This window comes from Lissotriton vulgaris, chromosome 6 (assembly GCF_964263255.1).
Source record: "Lissotriton vulgaris chromosome 6, aLisVul1.2, whole genome shotgun sequence".
NCBI classification, from domain to species: domain Eukaryota; kingdom Metazoa; phylum Chordata; class Amphibia; order Caudata; family Salamandridae; genus Lissotriton; species Lissotriton vulgaris.
This window is the reverse complement of record NC_141694.1, coordinates 138,841,643-138,867,540: the sequence shown is the minus strand read 5'-3', so window position 1 is coordinate 138,867,540 and position 25,898 is coordinate 138,841,643. Positions and strand designations below refer to the sequence as shown.

The 25,898-nt window shown below is 47.5% G+C and overlaps 1 protein-coding gene across 1 annotated transcript in view; it reads left to right on the top strand.

Moving 5' to 3' along the window:
* SDE2 (spliceosome associated SDE2) overlaps positions 1-25,898 on the top strand; it is a 200,834-nt gene that overhangs the window by 9,643 nt on the left and 165,293 nt on the right. Inside the window, exon 2 of the mRNA XM_086926176.1 lies at positions 10,887-11,004. Coding sequence (XP_086782302.1) covers positions 10,887-11,004 — 118 coding nt within the window. The remainder of the gene's footprint in view (positions 1-10,886; positions 11,005-25,898) is intronic.

Here is a 25,898-nt window from a genome sequence, read left to right as displayed (position 1 = left end):
ACTCCCTCCCCACCCTCCTACGGCTGACCCAGGACCATCTCTCCTTCAGGAAACCACTCAAGACCTGGCTGTTCGAGCAGTAGCGACTCCCCCTCCTCCCCCAGCGCCTTGAGACCCTAGCGGGTGAGTAGCGCACTATACAAATCTGCTGATTGGTTGATAACAGAGGTTATGGCGTATGGCCTAACAGATGCTTTGAAGTGATCACACAGATCCACTGCATTACTGGACATAACCATAGAATTGGCTGTGTTACTGTTATAGATTGCATATGTATCTGGAATTTCATGGATGCAGAGACCTTTCCTTTTACCTCCATGATGGTTGGAAAAGGAAAGGAGTGCTGTATGAATAATTATTATGACAAGGCACATAGTGGGAGTAACTAGAATTGAGTTCTATTGGAGTCACCCTTGATCCGAATGCATTGTTGTCAGGTACCATGAAGTCCTAAAGACCCACCTCTCTTCCCCTACCACAAACATCCCTTTACCGTTGACTGCCAATGTTCTTTGATATTCATCTTTTAATTCAGTTGTATGTATCTATGTATTAACCACATTTTATAAATGCTCCCCATAGTGATGTCACTGACCATGTCATTAGTGATGTATTATGTGAGGTCATAAGCAGTGAATTGCAGGGGCATAAGTTATAGTTAGCTCAGGCAACTATTTCTGCTGAATTTCATTGGTTTTGTACGCGTGAAATCGGAGCCTAACTAACGTTCCTGTAACGTTTCAGTGAATTTCAAAGGTTTTTTGATTTTATTCCCCAACTATGACCTGTATCCTTTGTGTGTGTGTGTGAGTGCATGAGTATCTCCATTGGTGTGCGAGTGTCTGAGCAGACCTGGGAGTGGCTGCATAAGTGTCTCACTGGGTGTCTGAGTGAGGGTCTAAGTGGGTTTGTGAGTGCCTCCATGTGTGTGAGTCATTCTGTGAGTTAGTGCATGAGTCTCAGAGTGGGTGCGTAAGTGTCTGAGTGGGTCTGTGAGTGGGTGCGCGAGTGTCTGAGTAAGTGTCTGAGTGGGTCACTGATTAGGTGTGAGTGTCTGAGTGGGTTTGTGAGCCTCCATGATTGTGTCTGTCAGTCTGTACGTAAGTGCATGAGTGTCTGAGTGTGTTTGTAAGTGGGAGCATGAGTCTAAGTGAGTCTGAGTGGATGTGTGAGTCTAAATGAGTCTGTACATGAATCTGAGTCTAGGAGTGAGTACACGAGTCTTAGTGGGTCTGTGGGTGAGTGCATGTGTCTGAGTGAGTCGGTGAGACTGAGTGGGTCTATCTGAATACTTAATTGGGTCTGTGAGTGGGTATGTGTTTCCTGCTTGTTTTTTGTGCCCTGTGTTTTCCCTTTTATGAGCCATATGAGCCCTGGAGACCCCCACCTCCCTGGGACTTTACGGATATTAAGGAGTGGGAAACGTGGACCCCACCCTCTCCTACCATTGAGCTCTAAGAGCAGCCTCCCCAGGGCTTTATTTTTTTTGACCAAAGATTGGGGGCGGCACCCCCTCCCCCAGGGCTTTCAAATGCCCCAGGACCACTACCTCCCTAGGGCCAAATATGCATGTAAACATATTGTCTACTACTCACACCTCGTATAGGAAATCATATTTAAAAAAACAAGATTCTAAAAATATATAAGCACCTGTTTATTATTCACATCTACATGTATTCTGCCCATCTAACAGATAAAGAAATGTTAATAATAATTCAAATATGGTGAACTATACTGCATTTAAAGTCACTTGTAAAGGGTCTTTCCTTTTGGGTCTTTCCTTTTGTATCGGCTGCAGAGGCAGGGCCGATCCCAAGCCCCTGTAGCAGTGCGCAGCACACTGCTCAATTGAATAAAGTGACCTGGCCACAGTCGCATTGAGAGACACCAGTGAACATTCCTATCCAAAGACACTCTTTAAAAGCACGGCCACAAATATATAGTAACTACTTATTGAACTATGTTTAGCTCATCCATGCCTCTCTGTCAGTTGCTGTTTCTTATTCTTCACTCTTAAGAAGACCCGTGCATTGCCGTGGCTGTGCACGGTTCAAGAAATTTGTTTCCAGAATAAGATCTGTCAGTGTATTACAGAACTTCTCCGGAAAAGTTAAAAAGCCAGCTGCATGAGAACATGATTAAGCTTGTAGTGATAGCACACTTGTCAGTAATACATAATTGACAAATACAAATAGGCATTACATACATATGACATGTCACTTACTCTGTTTTTTCAAATTTTGTGATTCGTTGAATCTTCCTAACGCCTAGGTATCCAGTCACTGCTTCTTAATCAGTCGCCAAAGTTTGCGTATGCAAGTAAATATTCCTGCATGTACTTGTTGGATATTAAAATTAATGTTAAGTGTAGTTCTTAGGTTGAGCCTATCATACAATGCAAATTGTTTAATTGCAAAAGACCTGTTGTCATTTTACCACAATTTTACAGAGGGATTAAAGCCCAGCCAGTTCTTACATTTAGTTGCCTTTAGTGTCAATCATTTTCCAGCTTCTTATTATGTAGCATGCCTTGTCAATCTTTTGTTTTCTCTCCCCTAAAGTATAGCCTCTTTACTTATGTGTTTCCAGTGCTCATTCACTTTCAGGGAACTAGATTTTTTTTTTCTTGAGCACTCCACGAGAGTGTATGTGTGTTCAGTTAGTCGTGTGCCTCTCACCCCACCCGCCCCATTTTGATCTTTCTTGCCCATCGGCTTTTCTCCCCCTTTGCTGCGGTCTTATTTTAGTTGCGCTGCATAGGAGACCTTTAGCCGTCGTTCTGCTCTTTTCCGAAGCACATACTCGGCGGCATCCACCTTGCAGGAGCGCGCATCAAGCACTAGTATGTGCTTCGAAAAAGAGAAGACTGCGCACGCACACACCACTCCCGGGCCAGCAAACCCGATTGCAGTGCACGGCTCTCTCTTGCTTTTTGTTTAGGTCTTGGCTAGCGTGGCTGTCCACATGGGCAGCTTGCTCGGCGAGATTGAATGTTTTTGAGGTGTTTCAGTGAAGGATTTTAAGCCCTGCCCCTCTTTCCTATTGGCTGGCGTCACTGTTTATGCTAAACTGCGGCCAGCCGCGTGTGTTCTCTCCCTTTGGCTTTTTCTGCTGTCCCACTTGGACGGGCTCGCCTGCTTTCCGTTCGCCGTAAACAATTTCTTATCTTTATGGGGCCATGTGTTTAAACACATGGCCCCATAAAGACAAGAGATCTGCTGCAGCGCGATCCTCCTTTCACTTTCGCGTTTGCTTTACGCCCTACCAGTTTACGTCATCAGCTGCCTGTAACACAGGGTCACAGGGAGGAAAGGGCGGAGGCAATAGCCTCTTTCACTTTTGCAACCTCGCGTCTGTCTCCATCTGCAGCGGTTTTATTATTTGCCTTTGTTTCTACCAACACTTCAGTCGAGGCTGACCCGTGCACTGGGAATTATTTTTAATACCGTGATTCGTTTCTGCGCGGAATTCCCTCGGGTCTCCACGGTGGCTGTGTTTAGGGTTCGCACTTGTACTCCTTTCGCTTTCGCGTTTGTTATTTAACTTTCACTTCTCGCTGCTGACAGCTCAGACAATGGAGGGAGGGCGGTTCCTCTGTTTATGAACTGTTTTTCTGAGCCTGCTTAAGGGGCCCTGGGTGCTTAACGTGTCTGACCTTTATCCAGAAAGGCTCTGCCCCCCTTCCCCATCTGTTCTGATGTTGTGGGATTGCGTTTATCTTTCTGGCTGTCCGGGTTTGCGTCTATCTTTCTGTCCGTCAGCGTGTGTGTAGCTTACTGGCAGACGGGGGTTGTGTCTAGGTCACCGACTGTCGTGTCTGTGCCTAGCTTTGCGTGTGTGCAAGTGTGTGTTACTCACTACATGTCGGTGTTTGTGACCGTGTCCTAGGACGCTGTTTGTATCCTAGACTGCTCTGCCCTGCCCCTCCAGGGCTGTTACTCCACAAGAAACGCTCTATCGGAGCCTCCTGCCGGTGGGGCTGTTCTCTCCTACTAAATTTAGATGTCCTGCTGCTCGTGTTTCTGGCCGGGACCCCTCCCTGCCTATTCTTGGGATCTACTCCTATTTGGCCTAATTTTCTGGGTACCTCACCCACCCCCAAAGAGCAGATAAAGAGCCTAGGAGTTTGGCTGGACAATAAGCTAAACATGGAAGTCCAAGCTCAGATGGTTGCATGGTGTTGCTTTGGACTGCTCAGGATGTTAAAGAAAGTATTTCCGCTACTAACCTGGGAAACCAAGAAATTAGTGGCACTGGCAGAGTCTTTTGGCGCCCAGATTGTCTCCTACACTGATGACTCAGCTTCTCTTCACATGTGATAGGAATATGGACTTTGATGGCGCAATCATTAAGAACTGCTTGGGCGCGGTATTTGCCTGGTTTCAATTAAATCAGCTGAAATGTAATTCCGACAAATCCGAGCTCCTCTTCTTTGGTTGCCCCCCTGACCCCAGATGGAAGACCTGGTGGCCCGCAGGGATGTACCCTCCCTCCTCTGACTCCACGGTAGTTAAGAATCTTGGAGTCAAGATGGACAATTGTCTCTCTTTGAAACCGCAGATCCTTGGTCTGGTTGGGCAGTGTTTTGGGATATTAAAAATGCTAAGGAAATTCCTCCCTCTCCTTTCTACCGCCCATAGGAAAATAACGGTGCAAGCCCTGATCGGTTCGAGGTTGGATTATGCGAACGTACTCTACCTCGGCCTGCCTGAATATCTTTTGTCGCGTCTGCAGGTAGTGCAGAATGCGGCGGCACGGGCAATTTTCGGCCTTGGCCGCAGGTCTCATGCCTCCGGCCTTATAAAGTCCCTTCACTGGCTCCCAATCCGGAAACGCATTAAGTTCAAAGCCCTTACCGTTGCGTTCAAAGCCTCATGGCATGGGGGCTCTCTATCTGCAGAAGAGAGTTGTTTTCCATCAGCCATCCAGAGCCTTACGATCGGCTGCCTTGTCATTGGCCAGAGTCCCGACAATTAGACGCGCACGGACCGGGGGCCGATCCTTCAAATATCTGGCGCCGTGGGCTTGGAATGCGCTGCCACTCGCTCTGAGAAAGAACGAGAATTTAGCATCTTTCAGGAAAGAGCTTAAAACGTGGCTGTTCTGTCTCTAACTCCTCTTCTGCCGCCTGGGTTATGCTGTGTTAGGTCTGTTAGCGCCGGGACACTCTGCTTGAGTAGCTGAGCGCTCAATAAAACCTCTGATAACATAACAAGCATTAATTCTTTCCCGCTTGGTCTACGCTAATGCTTTTTATGCTGGATCACCATGGGCCACAATAAGGAGACTTCAGGTAGTCCAGAATTGTGCAGTCAGAATGCTTCTGAATATCCCCAGTAGAGAGTCAGCCAGAGCAGCCATAACCTCCCATCATTGTCTACCTGTCGCCGAGAGGATCTCGTTCAAAGTCCTCTGTATCACTCATAAGATCATGAACAAGAGAAGCCCGACTATCCTACAGTCACTGACTGCCCCATATCATCCCAACTGAGCTCTTCGCTCTGTAAACCAACACCTAGCCACTGTCCTGAGAATCTACAGGACCAGAAGTGGGAGCCAACGCTTCTCATACGTGGCCTCCAAAAAATGGAACACTCTCCCAGACTATATTCGCCTGAAAGAAAACCACTTGGCCTTTCGTAAACAGTTGAAACCATTTTTATATCCATCCAGCTAAGGTGGTCACTCTTTCATCCGGTCCTCGGCGCTGGGAGGCCTTATGGTAGCCATGCGCTTTACAAGTGCCTTTTTCATTTCATGTCTTCTTCCCCATTGGAGTGTTTGTTGATACAGGCAGGCTGGTGTGTTGTGGGAGGGAGTCCCAGGGTAGGAGGCAAAGTGTTCTCTGAGACTGGGCAGTCCTGTAGGAGTGAGCTCAGAGCTGGGAGGGGGTGCCTGGTCAATGATTCCTCCCAAGATCCCGCCCATGGGGTTCTAAGGTTTGCGTGGGGGGCCTTGTGGGGTGGAGTGTGTCTTCTACACGCTCCCTCCCAGAGGCGGCGGCTGTGCTGTGGGATGGAGGGAGCCTGGAGTCCCACGATGGGGTAGGGAGGCAGAGATGAGGGGAGGGAGGGTGCCTTCTCCACGCTCACTCCCGGAGGTTCCTATGGTGTGGGGCCGGGGAGTGCGAGGGGCTGTGCCGACTCAATGCTGCCTCTTAGAGGCGGGGGCAGTCCTGTGGGGGGAAAATTGCAAAAAACACAGTTGATGGACAGAATGTAGAACAATGTCATACATTCACCCCAGTACAAGGATCTGGGCCTAAATCCATCGTTTTTTTTGCACTCCACACCACCCTGGGTTAGACACTGGCTATATGCAAATCAGCTCTGACCCTGTGCCTCATGGGAACAGTCCAGTCTGAACTACCTGGAGCACCGGGAGGTGAGGTTAGTCTGCCCAGCGGGTGACAGCTGCACTCGGGGACAGTGCTGTGAAAGGAACCTGAGAACCACAGGAGAGCGTATCTCACTCCCTCTCTCCCTCTCTCCCTAATCAAGTAGAATTATTTTTATAGCTTACTATAAAATGATCTTTCGTTTATCCTGGCAACAACTGTAAGACTCATTTATGTTTAAACGTACACGACTTGAAATTCAACAGACAGATTTGAACAAAAAGCACCATGGCAATCTTTAACGGTGGGAGGACACCCTCCTGTTCACCCCCAGGTCCTCTTGTTGAAGGGAACGTGCATTAAAAGTGACTGCCTGTGTTCCGTGCAGCAACTCACGGCTGCTGGAGGGTTTCACGTCGGAGCGTGCACGTCACTCGTGTTAACTATGTATAATGTTTTCTCCGGGAGGAGTGCGGCCGCAACTGAAAGTGCCGTCACTTCTACTTCTTCTGAAGTAATTGGCTTATTTAGTGAACCTCTCTCTAATCCAGGCCTGAGATCCTAGCGCGCCCTGTTGTTCTTTTTAGCTGAACTGGGAAATACCAGAGGCGGAATAGACCAGCATTGAAAATGCAATAGGTCTCACCTTTGAATAAGTTAAAGCCATTTGCTTTGCTAATGTTATTATATAGCAAAGCAAATGGCTTTGGAGGTGGATAGGGGCGATGGGGGGGGTGGGGGGATCGGGGAGGGGAGGCAATGGGGGGGGGGGGGGGGATCTGAAGACTCCAGAGAATCCAAAATGCAGCTACAAGATTACTCCTATACCATTGTTTACAGGACCCCTTTCCAGCCTTCAAAGGACTGTTCTGGCTTATTCTGTCTAAAAGCTTTAATTCAAGGCTCTGCATTGACAACAGATAGACACTTGACAAGAACCCTTCCTCCTACTTACAAAAGCAGAAATGGTTTGCAGTGCATTCCAGACTGACACCTTGTCTGATGGCCCCTCCTTATAAACAAGCATTTGCAATGCAATAGGTCTCGCATTTACGCGAGTTTGAGCTATTGACATTGCGAATGATAATGCCTTTTATTTTTGTTTTCGTTTTTAAAACATAAATAAAAGGCAGTCATTTACAATGCCAATAACTTAAAGTAACGTAAATGCGAGACCTATTGCATTGCAAATGCTTGTTAATTTGTGCTTTCGCATTACAAAAACATTTTTTTTCATTTTACTAATTCAAGTTGCATCTTCCATTTTGGATCAGTAAATAAACAACTGAAACAATTGGCGCTCACATCATTCCACAGTTTTTTTTGTTTGTTTCTTTTTGTGACTGCACCGATTATCGAAGCAGTACAAGACCTCCAGAAGCAATTGACCAACCCCATAGGACGCCCTCCCCACACAGAGGGCATTGCCAGGTAAAGATAAGATAAAGCCCTTGGGAGAACCCAGGCTCTCCCAAGGGCATTATCTGCATAACAGAGCCTCAGTACCTTATTCCTGCTGCCCTGATCTCAAGTTGCTTTCTTTTCCAAAAATAGGACAATATGGTGAATCTAGGGCACATGAGTCTTTATGTTCACTGACATAGAAACTAGCTCTTTACATTGGTCTTTGGGGAGTTGATAAGGTCATCAAAAGTTCTAGTTGAGGTGTGTTAAGAGACAGGCAAGTGCTTATCTAAAGTTAAGGTCAAGTGAATTGGCACGAGCCAGGTCTTTTAGGCAGTGGGTTGAAAAGTATGTTAAGCTGCTGGGCGCAAGTCGTGCCACTATGCCAGCTCTTGGACACAAGGTCTTCCTAAATCCAGCTGCTTGAGTTTGCACCAACATAAGCAGCTGCATCACCTGAAGCCCAGGGGATGAGCCATGACTTCCTACTATTGTTTAGCGTGAACCTTCTACATCCCTGATAACACCCATGCGGGACGAAAGTTTATTGGCACCTTCCAGTTGTTTCCAGAAGCCTTGAGAATTGCCTCAATCTCACACCCACCCCTGAGTCCGAACCAGTGACCACCTTTTTCTGGCTCATGGGTTACAGGGTTATATGAATTTGAACGCAGAGTCAAGACGCCAGGACAGTTTCAAGCTTTGTCCTTGAAATTGCTTTGGCTGGAACGAACCTCATTACCACTGGAATTTCCTAACCACAATTGAAACTGCAGAACACCCATCATTTGTACCAACCCTGTGTGTATCTAGGTATACTGGCACCTGTACCAGCTATTGCCCAAATGATTAGCTAGTGGGTACCGAACTAATAGGTCTCCAGGAAGCCTGTGCCCCCACAGCATAGATCACCAGAGCAGTGCGACAGGTACATAGAAATCCCATTTAATATTTCTAAAATACCACTATATCTATCATCAAAATCTACAAAGCAGGGATCCCCTTTAGGAGTGTTTCCTTGCAGGTCCTTTTCAAATTGTTTGTATTGCGGAGAGTTGTGATACCATTCATGGCTCATGTGCTTCCAGTCCATGCTCACAAAGTCAGACCACAGTTGCTGTGGAATGGGTCTGTGAAGCACCATAAACATTGGCAAGTGCCGTCATATACTAAACTTGTCAATTTACTCCAATTTCAACTGTTTGCACCTGGAGTGGAACATCGGGATCTGGACAGCATAATCAAAATGCTCCTTGTGCTGGCTGTATTTAACATTTCAAGTCTGCAGAAGGAGTATTCTGTGGCTTCCAGTGTCCCTCTGTTGTGCTGTGAGCCAGCGCTGGCCAAAATAGAGAGTGCTGCTATAATAGGAGATGCTGCTTATCTGAAAGAGTGCCATTCTTCTCTGCCCCCTCCCCCAACTTCTGGAGCAGCTGGTTCTCACTTGGTTGTCTGGGCTCCTCTCCTTGCCAAAGCTTTTCTACTTTTCTTTGGCTTATTGTTAAGAAAAATGTGGCAACATGTGTTCGCACGCAGTGGAAGACCCTTCACAAAGGTTATCTGGTAATCTTTCAGTTGCTTATTTTTGTATTTGCTTGTTAAACTGGTACTTAGAAGGGGAAATATTTCCCCAGACAATATTACCATGTGTTAAAAATTACAAAGTAATGAAGCAATACTATGAAAAATCTGCATATTGTCAGGTAATTTGCCTTTTCTTGATGCATAATCTTATCAAACCTGTCGCATAATCCGGGTCTGTAAAAACAGTTGATGGACAGAATGCAGAACAATGTCGTACATTCACCCCAGTACAGAGATCTGGGCCTACATCCATCGTTTTTTTGCTCACCATGCCATTCCAGTTTGAACCTAGCTATATGCACATCAGTCTTGACCCTGTGCCCCATGGGAACAGTCCAGCCCAAACTACCAAGCCAGGTCCTCCCTGAACTGGAAACCAGCATCCTAGGACCGGTTTCGGGCTTTCAGCCCTCATCAGCCAGGATAGCTTGATTCCAGTGGCATGGAGAGCACAGGACTCAAGTCTGAGCATACCCGTCCGACTCGGGATGACAAATGCAAAAACAACAGTTGATGGACAGAATGCAGAACAATGTCGTACATTCACCCCAGTACAGAGATCTGGGCCTACATCCATCGTTTTTTTGCTCCCCATGCTATTCCAGTTTGGACCCAGCCATATGCAAATCAGTCTTGACTCTGTGACCAATAGGAACAGTCCAGCCCGAACTGCCAGGCAGGTCCTCCCTGGACTGGAAACCAGCATCCTAGGACCGGTTTCGGGCTTTTAGCGCTCATTAACCAGGATAGCTTGACTTCAGTGGCATGGAGAGCACGGGACCCACGTCTGGGCATATCCGTCCTATACTTGGCAGTTTGGGCTGGACTGTTCCCATGAGGCACAGGGTCAAGACTGATTTGCATATGGCCAGGTCTAAACTGGTGAGCAAAAGAATGATGGATTTAACCCAGATCTCTTGACTTGGGGGTGAATGTTTTGATTTGTTCGGCATTCCCTCCATCAATTGTGTCTTGTGCAAGTCAATTATGCATGTCGAGAATCTTCATCTATCACTCAGTCTCTATATGAAATGTTACATCATGGGCTTCCCTTTTTTCCCCCGCTATATTCATCCCAGCTTCCCATATCCTCTTAAATATTCTTCATCAGCCCATGCCAATTTTTCACCGGGAGATAAGCTTTGCACTAAAATAATTTTTGGAGGTCTGCTCAGTGCTATTCATTCGTTAGTAGCTGTGCTTCTCTAGAAATGTCATTGTACTTGTGTCACTTGTTCTGGACAACATTCGTATTTGGTCTGCAATAAACTCAGCAATCTTCCAGATATACATGGATTACATTGTACTGTTTATTGTTGTAGTTATTGAAATGTAGAACATGTGCCCTAGACTTTGTATGTATGTATGTGCAGGTGTTCAAATGTAGGGTGGGATATTGTAGCAGTCCCTGTCTCAGAATGCTTATGTCATGAAAAGATCCAGTGATCATACTTAAAATAGGTGTTGGAAGAAGTCATGGCTATTGTAAAATACGGAGAAGACTTAAGCTTATATATATTTATATTAAAATATACCTGATTAGAAATGTTCTGATGTTTAGGGTTACCCTCTGGAGGACTTGTATGTGAAATGTAACGGACGATTGGTTGGAGGTGATGAAGCCCTGCAGAATGGACTGGTGTACAGTCTGGAGCTTAGACTTTGTGGGGGAAAAGGAGGTATGTATCTATGTCTCTCCGTTTTTTATAGCCTCTTGTATATATGCAACCTATGAAATATACTTATGTTGTATGTTTCAGTATATTGAATATTTCAGTTATGTGTGCCTCTTTAGATTCCCAAAACATGTTCATGGACAAAAGGTGAGGCATCTGAAGTAAAGTAGAAAAGGAAAGGATTCAGGTTTTTTGGAAAGTTTTATCTTCATCCAGATACACCTGTTGAGTCTTGCAAGATTATTTTCAGCGTATTAATTCCAGCGTATTAATTCCACATTAGTTTCATCATGCATGAAGCCTGCAGCTATGGTATTGGTTTACAAATCGCTCATTCCAGAGGTACTTCGATATTGGAAGTAATCACAAAGGAAGATGACCAAAAAAAGCCTAATGTCGCAAAGGGCAATTATAGCTGTTAGGCCCGCTCTGTATTGTTGAACTATGAGAGAAAGCTTTGGATGGCAGTTAAAGGAGAGAGATTGCAGTAAGCGACCTAAATAAACGGTAGTTTTGCAGCATGAATCTTTCTGGATTCACTATGCTGTGCATATTCCGCAATCTGGTGGTTGGGTCTGGAATCGTAGTCTTTTTTTTCTCTCTTTTTTTTTTTTTTGTAGCCCAGGTGGGCGTCGACGTCCCACCTTCTGGTGTACCTTCGGTGACGTCGGCATGCTTCCGGCGGAAGCTACCACCCTTGGGCGCCATCTTCAGATTCTTTTTTCCGCCGTTGGGTCTGGATCGTCGCGTGAAGCTCCAGAAGTTTTGAAGGAAAAAAGGAGAAAATACAACTATTATTCCACGGTAAAGACCGGAAAAGATTGGGAGAAGAAGACCATCAGAGAGGAGACGACGAAGAAAGAGAAGAACATCGAGATCTTCAACGTCCTTGGAGGAATGCGCATACAGGGGGCCCCCTGAGCGCAGGGATGTACAAGACTCCATTTAAATTCTGCAAAAACTGCCACCACAAGTTCGCGCAGAAGGACCAACACCCGGTCTGCAACCTCTGCCTGCCTATCGATCACGAGACCCGAGACTGCAACGCCTGCTCCGTCTTCAAGCCGAAGACAGTCAGAGTTCGAGAGAAGCAGAGGACAGCTCATCACACGATGCAGGGCAAGGGCCAGGCCCCGACGCTTTACGAACTGGGCCTCTCCACCGACGACGAGGACAACATCGCCGAAGGTCCAGATGACTTCACGGTCGCAGAGACCGATAAGAAAACGCCTGACAAGGTAGGAGAGTCTAGGACCCCGAAAACTCACTCAGGGCCTCGAAAGCCAGAGGCGGACCCTCGAAAGGCAGAGTCCAAAGCCTCGAAAGGAGCACCGGCGCCGAAAAGTTCGACAGCCGAAGCTGCATCCTCTGAAAAAGAGCCCAGCGGATCCTTCGACAAGGACTCCCGGAGGCAGAAGACCGGCGAAAAGCAAAGGTCGTCGAAGCAAGCCCCCGAAAAAGGGTCTTAGACTTCGAAGGAAAAGGAGCTGAAGAAAGCTTCGCCGCCGCCGCCGAAGAAAGCGGCCGAAACGCTCGACGACCAGGCCGCAGAGATGCTGAGAAAGAAAAGAACGATTCAGAAAAGGGGGTGGTGATGAACAGAGTGTCTGAATTAAGCAGACCACTCTTACCCAGTCCAAAGATCAGGGCTTGATCCATCACCGTTATTTATCTCACTGCACCATCCCAGTTCAGAACCTGGCTATATGCAAATCAGTCTGTCCCTGGCCCAGTGCATCATGGGAACAGGGCAGACTAAACTACCAAGCCAATTCTTCACCTGAAAGGAGACCAGCTACAGAGTGGTCTGCTTAATTCAGACACTCAGTTCATCACCACCCCCTTTTCTGAATCGTTTTTGTCCACCATAAGCGTGGAAGGGTATACTCAAATGTGAGTCCCTTGCTCATTGCACCATCAGGATTCAAGCAAGCTGGGCCGAAGACTGCTGAAATGCCAGAAACCGGTCCCCGGAAGCTTGTTTCCTTCCCAGTATAAGAATTGGCTTGGTAGTTTGGTCTGCCCTTTTCCCATGATGCACTGGGCCAGTGACAGACTAATTTGCATATAGCCAGGTTCTGAGCTGGGATGGTGCAGTGAGCTAAAAAACGGTGATGGATCAAGCCCTGATCTTTGGACTGGGTAAGAGTGGTCTGCTTAATTCAGACACTCTGTTCATCACCACCCCCTTTTCTGAATCGAGAAAGAAAAGAAGGCTCGAGGCCGAAATGGAGAATATCCTCCAGAGAAAGAAAGACTTCGACGAAAGAATGATAAGTTACAAGATTTCCTCGAGGGCGGCAACGTCCGTCGCTGAGGTGGAGTTCGATGTCGAAGAGCCGCCGAAAACTCCAGAGCACGAAGAGGAAGAGGACCTCTATTATAATGAAGGTGATTACGGGGACCAGCAGTCAAGCTACGGCCCGGGTCTCTCTGCGGCCCGGGTCTCTCTGCGGCCCAAGACCAGGAGTGGCAGGACATCGAGGCCGAAAACCCGGAGGAGGCGGTGGAGACATATCCATCGAGGCCTTTGCCACCGGATGACATTGGAGCATACAACGAGGTTGTCAGGAAGGCAGCAGCAGCTTATGGGGTTAAGCTAGAGGAGGAAAAGCCAAAAGCAGATTTCCTGCTAGAAACATTGCTCCCCACACAGACAAGAAGCCAATTCCTTCCCATGCTGAAAAGTATCACAGACCAGGGAAAGGAAGCCTTCAAGGACCCGGCTACATGCAGATCAGTAACGCCGAGGACGGAAAAGAAATACAAATTCTCCTCACAGGACCCGGCTTATATCGAGGGGTCCGTCACAGCAGATTCTATTATCGCTGCGACGGCCAGAAGGGCCAACGTCCCAACAACATCTGGGCCTCCACCTGACAAGGAAAGCAGGAGGATGGACCTAACTGGGAGGAAAATGGAGAGGAACGCCGCAACGCACTGGCGGATGGCGAACTCAAACGCCCTCCTAAACAGACATCAATACCAACATTGGGATGAGATGGGGCAATTGCTCAAGCACCTCCCGGAACAATACGGTTAGAGGGCATCACACCTTGTGGAAGAGGGGAAAAGCATTGCAAACTCCTGCCTGAAGACAGCCTTGGATGGGTCTGAAACATCCAGCAGATTGATGGCTATAGGCATCACAGAGGGAAGGCAAGCCTGGCTCAGGATCTCCGGTTTCAAAGCTGAGGTGCAGAACAACATCCTGAACACACCCTTCAATGGTGAAACACTGTTCGGAGCCCCAGTTGATGAGAAGCTCACACAACTGAAGAAGGACAACAAGACAGCAAGGTCCATGGGGGCCCTACAATTCAGGGGGATGAGAAGGGGCACTCCTACACTGAGTCCAAACGGCAGAGGTGGAAACCAGCGAGGAGAATCACACCAGGCGTTCCACCAGGGACAACAGATTGACAACCAAGGTCACCAGGGCCAGCCGAGGCAAAACTGGAACTACCAGAACAGGGGCCAGTCCTTTCGATCAAGAGGAAACGGACGAGGACAAAGAAGAAGAGGCGGTGAACAACCCCCCTCTAAGTGACTGCTCACGAGAAAAGGTGCTCACCCACCGAACCCTCCGGGGGGAGAGCACGGAAGAACAAAGAGGAGGGGGATACACGGACAGGACACAAAAGATCATATTACTCCAGTAGGAGGCAGGCTAGGATTTTTTCTCCAGGAGTGGAGAAAAATTACCACAGACAAGTGGATACTGAAAATCAAGCAGTTCGAATACTGCATAGAGCTGCTAAAGAATCCACCAAACAGAAAGCCAAAGAGAAGAGAGCACTCTGGGACAGAGCTGCGACTGCTCCAAAAGGAAGCCCAAGAACTACTCCTCAAAGAGGCCATCGAAACAGTCCCATTCAAAGAACGGAACAAAGGAGTGTACTCAAACTACTTCCTGGTACTGAAAGTGGACGAAAGCCTATGGCCCATCCTATACTTACGGTTCCTAAACAAATATGTAAAGACCCAAACATTCAAGATGACGTCCCTGCAAGAAGTCATCCCACAGATAAAGGCCGAGGACTTCTTGTCTACCATAGACCTCAAGGATGCGTACCTGCACATCCCCAGGAACAGGCAGCACAAGCTAAGGTTCACAGTGAACAACGATCACTACCAGTTCACAACCCTGGCCTTCGGTCTAAAATCCGCACCAAGGGTGTTCACCAAATGCCTCGCGGCAGTGGCCGCGCATCTGCGAAGTGAGGGGATACACGTGTACCCCTACCTAGACGACTGGCTCGTAAAGGCAAGCTCGTACAGGACATGCAAAGATCACGCACAGCAAGTCACGAGAGCGCTAATAGGCCTGGGTTTCTCCATACACTGGGGGAAAATGCTCAATGGAACCGGAGCAGGTGAAGATCTTCTTGGGTGCTCAAATCGACACCGTCCAATGCAGGGTGTCGCCCAGCGAAAAGAGAACACTCAGCCTTCTGAGGGAGAAACGTCACTACCAGAAGGGGCGAGCTCTGACAGTGAGAACAGTGAGCGAGATCTTGGGGATGATGGCGTCGTGCATACACCTGGTCCCCAATGTACGCCTACAGATGAGACCGCTCCAAGAGTGGCTACAACAGCAATGGTCACAAGCTACAGGAAGTTGGGAGGATCTAGTGGTTGTAACGCAGAGGGTGCAGGAAGAAATAAGGTGGTGGACCAAGGAAAGGATAACAGTAGGGAAACCTCTAACACCACCGGACCCAAAAGTGACCATTACCAGACTCATCCCAGAAGGGGTGGGGCGCACACATGAACAAGCTCAGAGTGAGGGGCCTGTGGAGCCCTACAGATGCGGTCAGACACATCAATTACCTGGTACTGAAAACAGTGTTGCTGGCACTCAAGGCCTTCCAGAAACACCTGTACAGACAGAAGGTGCTGATACAAACAGACAACACCACAACGATGTTTTACATAAACAAACAAGGGGGAACTCAACCATTCCCCCTGTCAAGCTTGGCACAGGAAATCTGGAGATGGGCAATACCACTCAAAATAGACCCGCTAGCCATACACCTGCCAGGGAAGGACAATGTAGAAGCGGATTGGCTCAGCAGGCAGACTTCAGCATCCCACGAGTGGGAACTCAATATACAGGAGACAAAAAACTATTCAGGAAGTGGGGCACTCCGACAATAGACCTATTTGCAACACGCCGGAATGCAAAATGCCAATACTTTGCACCCAGGCAACCAGAAGCACTGTCACAGGGGAATGCCCTCTGGATAAGCTGGTCAAAGACATTTGCCTATGCTTTTCCCCCGATACCACTGATTCCCAAGGTTCTGAACAAATGCATGACGAGCAACATGACGCTGATCCTGGTGGCACCACAATGGGCCAGGCAGACCTGGTACTCTCAGATAATTAAGATGGCACAGGGGCCCCCCACAAGTTCTCAAAAAGAAGAGACCTACTCTCTATGGAAAACAGAGAAGTTCTACACCCAGAGCCGGAGAGCCTCAACCTCTCAGCCTGGCTCCTGAGGACTTAGAGTTCGCACATCTAAAACTACCAGAGAGCACCCTGAGAGTGCTGCGAGAGGCAAGAAGGCCCAGCACACGCAAATGCTATGGGGCAAAATGGAAAAGATTCACTCAGTGTGTCGCAAGAAAAAACTACACAGAAAACTGACAAGGGAATCTACGGTGCTAAGGTACCTCACGCACCTAATAAAGGCTAAACTAAGCTCATCCTCGCTAAGGGTACACCTGGCAGCGATTGTGGCATACACAAGAGGAGAAACAGGGAGAAGCTTTTTCACATCTCAGGTCGTGAAAAGATTCTTGAAAGGGGCGAAAAGAATAGCGCCACCAAAAAGAATGCCACCACCGGCTTGGAACCTGAATGTAGTACTAACGGAGTTCATGAAAGCACCTTTCGAACCTATCCACAAAGCATCACTGCAAATGCTGACTGTGAGAAGTTGGCCCGATATGCAGCGTTCGCTATTCTAGCGACCGCTATGTATCGTTCCAAACGACCCTTATGATGATTGGTTGTAAGTCAACCTATAGACCACCTATCCTAGTAGCGTGGATACGAGCAGTCTAAGGCTAAAGACTCGAGAGGGCGTGTTAAGCCAGCTGTTATACCATCACATACCCCTTGAACACCAAGTGAAAGGACACCACACAAGTGTTATGAAAATAAACAGTATATTTATTAAGAATCACAACAGCCCTGTACTCTTTATGAGGACAGGGTACTAAGCACAAACCAAATCTCTTAGGAAAATACTTCAAGTGCACAATTAAAACAAGTGTCTGAGGACACGGAAAGTTTAAGGTCTCGGGCGGACCCGATAAGGCAAGTCGGAAGCGAGGGACTCGGGACCCTAGAGTAAAGAGGCTATGCAGGCACCGAAATGCCGAGTTACCTAGCCACGAGGGCTGCGGCTGCACAAGTCTTACAGGCGTCGGGGTCTTCGCTGACGAGCCAGGAGCCGGAAGAAAAGGAGTTGCTGGCCGGCGACCAGTGATGAATAGTTCGTAGAGATCCAAGCCTGGATCAGAGATTGATGATACCTGAAAGCAGAGGGGACCAAGTTCGTACTACTAGGCAGTAGTCAGAGGGTACCAGGAAGGCACCGGTTGGCCGTCACCTCGACCAGGTGAGTGGGCGACGCTAGGCTCTGCAGTCTCACGGACCAGGAGGCGTTGTCGGCGACCACGGTGGAGGTGCGAGCTGTCCCACGAAGGATGATGCTGTCGGCGTCGCTGGGCCCAGGATTGGGGCAACAAGCCTTGGCAGATCTCAGGGCCACGTGGTGGGCCTAAGATGGCGTCTTGAGTGGACCAGGAGGGTCCGGGGTGCTTCTCGCAAAGATGGAAGCAAGGGCCAGTCTGGAGCAACCAGACCAGCAGTGTTGATTGTCGGATGTCGTCACAGAAGGGCACAAGCCAGCGGCTAGTGACCAGACAACGTGCTGAGCAGCGAGCAGAAGGGCCCCACGCAGATCGTGGAGATGCTGGGAGACTGCACTTCGGTGCTGGAGCGGCTCAGGGTCGGGGCTTCTCGGACCCCAGAGCACTCACCAGAGAATTACTTCGATGGTCGTGCTGGTTAAGAAAGCGTGCAGGTTTTGATGATGGCCGGTCCCTCGAGGTCTCGTCGCACCCACAGATCACAGCTGAGCTGATGACGTGGGTAGAGGTCAGAGGTGCCAGGGAAGCCGGTTCTCGTCGAGCTGGGCCGTCGGGTTCCTTGAGGAAGGACTTACAGCAAACCGCAGAGTTCTTAGATGGTGCCCGCTGATGCAGGGTGACTACTCCTTAGTCACAAGGGAGAAATCTTGAGAAGAGTCTCGAATGTCCTTTCGTAGAAAGTAGTTCTTGATTCAAAGATGATCTAATTTGGAAGGGTCCCCGCTCCGGTCTTTATCCTAAAGAAAGGGGTGGGTACATGACTAGGTCCTGCCCTAAGGGTGGGACCAGGAAGGGGGGTAGTTACACCCCTCTCCCCTGCCGGACTTTCCCCAGGCCAGGGCTGGCGCCCCTGGAACTGGTTCTGACCGGCAGATGCGTAGTGAGCACCGGGGTGCCACTCCGCAGTCACCTTCTCGCAAAAGCCCTACCTACCCAGAATACACAAACCCTGTCTGGGACGGTGCGAACACCGCCCTCGACAGGAAACCCTTTGTCCAAGCTCTCCTCGCTGGAAGGACTCCCAGCAGCAGGAGGTCAGACTCGTGTCTGTGGTGGCAGCATCCATTTTGTGGAGCTGAGGCTTTAGTTAACTTTAACCGGGGTTCACAGTTACGTACATGTCGTGTCCCTCTAGAAGGGCGGAATGCTAACCTCGTCGCCAGAAGTGGTGAGGGGGCAGCATCCCGATTCGTATGACACCTTACTCGACATGCCTTGATAACGCGACACCGAAGTTACCGATGTGGTGCGCGTTATCATGGAACAGCCATTGGGTCTTGATTCCGCAAGCTGCAACCGGGCTCGGCTCGGGCCAGAACCTAGTTCACACGAGCCCACGCACTCTGCCTTCAGGATTGTCAAGGCCTGCCATAGGAGTGACTGATAGGAACTCGGGTGTCCATTGTATGGTTAGATATAGAGCTACTATACCTAAAGCAAAGGGTGATTACACGACTTTGCCCCAGCTGTCATGCAGCCAGTTGTGTCAACTTTAGGCGGCCAGCCAGGGGTGGCATAATACATGCTGCAGCCCCTGGCGGCCCTGGGTACACCTATGCCCTGCGTTACGGGGTCTGATAAGGTGGCCCAGTACCAATTGGTAAATGCACCTAGGGTACATATCGTAATTTAGAAAGAGAACAGCCAGGCTGTGGGTCTGATTGGCAGGCCCACAGCCAGAGAAAGTCGTAAACCAGTGAAACAAAAGCAAAAAATCTGGGTGATCATAGGATTGCAGACCCTACTCTCCTACACTGACTATGAATTTCTGGTAGCAATCACATCGCTACGGAGGGTGAGCGAACTGGAGGCTCTAACACTACAGGAACCCTACATTCAGATACACAGTGACAGGGTCGTAATGAGAACGGACCCGTACTTCATGCCGAAGGTGGTGTCAAGGTTCCACATGAATCAAAGTATTCAGATCCCTAGCTTCTTCCAAAACTCCACTACAAGTGCTGAGCGAGCACTCCACACTCTAGACGCAAGAAGGGCAGTGATGCACTACATTGAAAGGACGAAAGGACACAGGAAGACCAACTTTGTGTCCTTCGCAAACAGTTACATGGGTAAACCAGTGACAAAAAACACCATAGCTCGATGGATCGCACAGACTATACAATTCTGCCACAAGCAAGCGGGCCAGGAGCTAACAGGAGGGGCACAGGCCCACTCAACCAGGAAGAAAGGAGCAACAATTGCCTTTCTGGCCAACACACCAATTCAGGACATATGCCTGGCGGCAACATGGGCTTTAGTGCACACGTTCACTAAGCACTATTGCGTGGATGTTCAAATGAACAAGGAAGCACAAGTAGGACAAAAGGTGCTTCAACATATTTTCAACAACCAACGCTCATCTTCCACCCAGCCGCCACAAAAGTAACAAAAACCGCTACAAAATCTATGCACAGCATAGTGAATCCAGAAAGATTCATGCTGCAAAACTAATAGTTTCTTACCTGTCGGTGTAGTTTTGCAGCTTGAAGATCTTTCTGGATTCACTAGCGAACCTACCCGCCTCCGCCAGAAAGATGAGGCTGGAAAAGAAGGTGGAAATGCATAGAAAAGGAAAGAAAGTTGAAGCTTGCAAGATACGTGAAAAGATGCACGTAAAAAAAAAAAAAGAGGATTAACAATACATAGCCATGGATTCACTACAAGCAGAAAAGACAAAAGTGACAGAAAAAAGAATCTGAAGATGGCGCCCAAGGGTGGTAGCTTCCGCCGGAAGCATGCCGACGTCACCGAAGGTACACCAGAAGGTGGGACGTCGACGCCCACCTGGGCTACAAAAAAAAAGAGAAAAAAAACTACGATTCCGGACCCAACCACCAGATTGCGGAATATGCACAGCATAGTGAATCCAGAAAGATCTTCAAGCTGCAAAACTACGCCGACAGGTAAGAAAATATTCGGTCAGATACATCAAAAATATTGGCAAGACTATGTTAGCAGAAAACGTATCCTCTACTGTTCAATCGATCCCTCCAGGTCTGTGCACCAGTTTTGCAAAACACACTGTGCCAGAAACTGTGGGTGTGCTAGCCCCTTAAAAACTGAAAAGAGGCAAAACTAAGAATTTGGCACAGTAACTTACGAGGGGTTGGTACTATGGTGGGGCTAGCGCTACCAGATCTGCAGTCACACTATAGGGCAGCACAACTGACTACCATCAATCAATGGGTCCACCAGCCTGAAGAGGAACCAGCCTACTGTAGGGACCGTCTAGTCCTACAGCCGGTAGGGTACCGCTGTGTACTTTACACCGATCCCCCACACCTTCTTGTGGGGGGACCAACAGCACTGATGATCAATCTCTGGCATGCAACCCTACGAAAGTTAGAATGGGAGAGGAAGCTCACCTGCCCTCCCCCCGCCCCCCCACCTGCAAACTCCTGGTCACTATGGCGAAAAAGCAGGGGTTTGATAAATGGGACCTGATAGGAATATACACCTTGGGAGACATATGCGCTACCGAGGAAATAATTCCATTTGCTGACCTACAAAAAACCTATGAACTATCCCCCACAGAGACCTTCCGATACTTAAAAATCCAACACACTCTCCGAGCGGCACTTCCCCTGGGAGAAAACCTACCGAAGTCGTCCCCTTTCGGAAATAGATTACTAGAGGAATACTTCACTAACAAAGCAATCTCTCTAGTGTACTGAAAATTCATGAATAATTTCCCTGATACTCTAACCCACCTATGAGAAAGTTGGGAGACAGACCTGGGTGACCTGCAGGAGGAAGACTGGTCTGAGCAGGCCTTGGCATCACCACAAGAGGTTGCGATCCCGCTATGCTTTCACTTACTGCAATTCAAGCTACTGCACAGGGTCTATATCTCCCGCACCCACTGGTAACAAGCATTTGCAATGCAATAAATCTTGCATTATAAAAGTTTAAGCTGTTGGCATTGCTAATAATAATGCAACACTGGCAGCTCAAAGATTCAGTAATCTGAGACCTATTGCATTGCAATTTTTTTTTTATATAGCACAAACTACACACACAGCCGCACACACAACCACACGAAGCATTGGCATAGCCAATAGTTCCCGCTTTTGGGACCTTCTAAGTATTTATTTATGCAGCATAATATCCTTTGCAACCACATCAACTGTTGCGTGGCTAAACAATTATAAGGTCCCAAAGGCGAAACCTATTGGCTATGCCAAAGCTTGGTGTGGTTGTGTGTGTGTGGGGGGGGGGGTGGATGTGTGTTGTGGTGTGCTTGGGAGTGGTTGTGTGTGTGTGTGTATGCTGTGTGTGGTTGTGTGTTGTTGAGTGGCCTCCTAACAGTGATCTATGAATAGATGGAGGAAAGTTTGCCAGTTTCCGTCATAATGCTGCAAGGGTAACCGCCTAGACTGAGTGTCGCACATGCAGCACTGTGTCCTGATGACTTATTTGATGCATTGCATAAAAAGGTACTGAACTTCACTCTGAGTGGGCAGTGTTTATTTATTTTAATGACAGATAAATAAAGACATTTTTATCGGAATACCATGCAGGCAGAAGGGCACATTTTGTTTTGTAGGCTCTGGGAGATTGTGATTTGCCCAGTATCACAGAATGTTGAACCTAGACTTGAACTCGGTTCCCTAGTTCCAGAGTCTGCAGTGGCATGACAATTCTCACATACTTTGTCAAGCATTTTTAAATATGCATGATAACAGCAAGCAAGTGCAGAGCTCCCTGAGTCAGCCTCTGCATTGCATGAACTGTGTCTTTTTGCAGGCGGGTATCGATGGGCTTGCTTAGTGACCCTGGTGCACGCAAGTAAAATGGGCCCCCCTCTCTATCGGTGACATATTAAAATAGAGCCATGACAGAAGTTTACGTTGCTCTTAACAAGCACGGGTTAGAGATGTGCCTATATGATTGCAGGATGAGAGAGATGTCTATGTGAGTGTAGTGTGAGAGGTGTGACTTTGAGTGCGCGATAAAGTTTACTTGGTTGAGTGCAATCGAATGTCACAGGAGAAGCTTTGCTGTGTCTTTGTGAGCTTGTAGTGAGCACGGTGCTTGCGTGCCAATGCTGTACTTGTCAGTGTTAGGTAATCGAAGAAAAAAACAAGGCATATTTACAACATTTAAAACGCTTGCGCACTTGAATGCAATTTCATTGCTCAGCCTCTTTTCTGCTCCACCAAAGCAAAATTACAAATCTAGAATCTATCTGAAAACGAAATTATTGTGTCCTCTAACGAGAGGGCATATTTAGTAACAGTGTCACAGTGGCAGTCATAAAAAATGTAAGCAGCCTCACCTAGACCTGGGAAACTGCTTTTGCCTATCTAAACTCTGCTGCTCCCGCCGTTCGATTATTAGCTGTACTTTTTCAAGAGATGTGAAGAGATTTAACTTTTTTTCTTCTTTGCGTCTTTTAATAAAAGCTTCTATAAAGGAAAATAAATGTTTTCCTAAGGGCAATTCCCCGCCAAGAAAAGTTTGCTCCGTGGTGCCGTTTTCTCTGCTCTCAACTTGCTGAACAAATGCCCTTGCGAGAAGGAAAGCATGCATGGCACGCTGAAAACCAAAAACACAAGAAGCAGCCGCCATTATGAAAGCAGTGTCTGTGAATGGTGTGTGCGGCGGCCACTGCTAAAGTGTGGGGGTATGGCTGCTTACAAAATGAAAGCGTGCATGGTGCGCTGAAAATAAAAAATAAATGCAAATAAAAAAAGTTGGTGCCAGCTTCTGGGACTGTTGTCTGAACGGAGGAGAGGAAGTGCCTGGAGCATTGTGTTGTGGTGGTCGGGGCTGACTTATCCCTGTAGAGATATAGGCACCAAAAGACGTGTAACACGGAGCGACATGTTTCTAAAGTGACTGAAGTGTTTTCGTGTAAATAATGGATGTGGAGATTATATACTGTGTGCTCCCACCCCACGCGAAAGGAAACACGGCGAGCTGGATGACAGTGGGGTGAGGGGTATCTTCCAGCTCTGGGGTGCACTATCGAGGTGCGCAGGGATACACCACAACAATAGCTTTGCATACAGCGCGGCATGTTGTGGTTTCTAGGCATTGTAAATGACAGTTGTATGTCTTCAAACCCTTTAGTGTTCCGTTTCCCTTACAATAAAGTAAATTTCACTGAGATATGAATGACACATAGAAGAAACCGCATTATGCAGAGCACTAACAAAAATAAAATAATATATTTTATACCTCAAGAAGTGAAACCCTTGGAAGAGGATGTAGCTTAACAAGCAGAGTGGCCGACTTGAATCTAAGAAACCAGGTTAGTCTGACGAAAGGCTCACAAATCCTATGATTCCGGCCAAATCACGTAATCTCACCATGCCTAGTAATGAATGTGTCCCTCTGTTATGCAACTAGTGCTCATGTAAAGCGCTCGCTAGGATACCTTCGGGTCGAGTTTGCGCTACATAAAACTGCAAACAAATAAATTTAAAAAGCATTGCTGGAGGCTGCAAACATCCCGGTGGATAAATTAACAAGCGCAGATAGGAAAGATTCAAGAATTGTAAATGCAGCTTTGTGAGAGGTGGTAGCACCAACGACCATGTTAGGAGGCAGTCAGAGGCCACCGCGGCGGACATCAAAAGAAGGGTGGGAGGGGAAAAAAACGGATTAGCGAACGAAAAAAGCCAGAAACACAGGGGGGCGGGGAAGCAGATTGCCTTCAAGCTTTAAGCAAGCCCCTTTAAAGCTCTTGCGTTTGACGTGGCCAGCGAGTGGGGGGGGAGGAAAGGGAGTGGGGAGCAGAGGCCTTTGATGGTGGTGTGGCAACAAATGACTTTCATGTGGTGATGCGAGGAAGGCGGATGGAAGCGCGTTCACGAGACCACATGCACTTCTGGAAATCCGCATTTTTGAGATCTTAGTTTAGCTCTTAGTTTAGCCCCTATAGTCTCGTCCTATTCATTCCTTGCGGAATGGAATAGGACGAGACCTAAAAATGGGTAAGCAACCAGATGCAGAGTGTCTCAAGAAGTGTGGGCAAGTAGGGACATTTTTTCACATCCTCTGGGATTGCCCAGCAGTCTAAACTTTTTGGGAAGCAGTGATATTGTGCATGACCGAGGTCTAGGGAGTGACCATGTCCCTTTCAGCTGAATGGTGCCTTCTTAAAGTTTAGGAGGCCACAGACTTCACGTGAGCTGAACAAACCTGGGCCACTCTGGCCATGATGGTAGCCAAACGTAATATAGCGCATATCTGCCACTACCCCTGGGGTTTGGAAAAGAGATATGGATCAATGCATGGTAGCAGAAAGAACAGTATACGAAAGTAGAGGATGCCCCTGAAAGTGGGAGAGGGTTGGGGGAAAATGCATGTAATCCCCTAGAGATACTGCTCCAGACTCAATATTGAAAGAGAACACTTTGTGATTCAAGCTGTTGATAATAAAGGTGCTACTACATCCATCTGTCGATGTAAGGAGAGCGACATTGATCGTTGAATTCCAGACCAATACCCACCAACTGTATTACAATGTAATACCTGTAATGCAATGACTGATTTGTTGTTAATAAACAGAAGATAAAAAAATAAAGATTTTGGCACAGTGCTTTTTAGTAGAACACATTGTGCAAAGAAAAGCTTTTGAAGTTGTAAAATGCATTTGATGCTATAATCTCTTCACATGGAAACTTGTAAAATTACATAAGAAAAGGAAATCCTGAAGAAATACTTTGACTCTTAACTGAACACTGTCCGAAATGCACTTACCATTGTTAGAAAGAAGTTTAATCAAGCTAACTTGAAATGGAACTATTTTGTAATCTGTTGGCAGGCTACCAGCCGTCCCCATGTTGTGAATTCGATAAACTCCAAAGATAACTGTGAAAAAGTCCCATGCTTTTTTTTTTTTAACACGAAAGTAAAAAGGCAGAAACCTTCCTCACCTGCTTTCCATATTAACAGACACAACCTGCTCCAGTAGGGGAAGTTATGGTTAACTGTTCACACTTCATTTAAATCACTCCTAATGTACTTATAATTACCTTGACCATCTGCTCATTTTTTTCTGAACACAATCCTACATCCCTTCTGAAAGATAATACATAATCTTGGACTCCAAACTGTATTATCCTTATCAATGCATCTGTATCTCAAGGAACATTCCAGGATTGCTTAAAAATAAGATCATCTTCTTTTTCAGGAGTACTCCTAACTTCTTGAACTCAAGACTTCTATTCACACTGCTAGCATGACCATACCATTCTGTGAAATCCTGTAAAACAA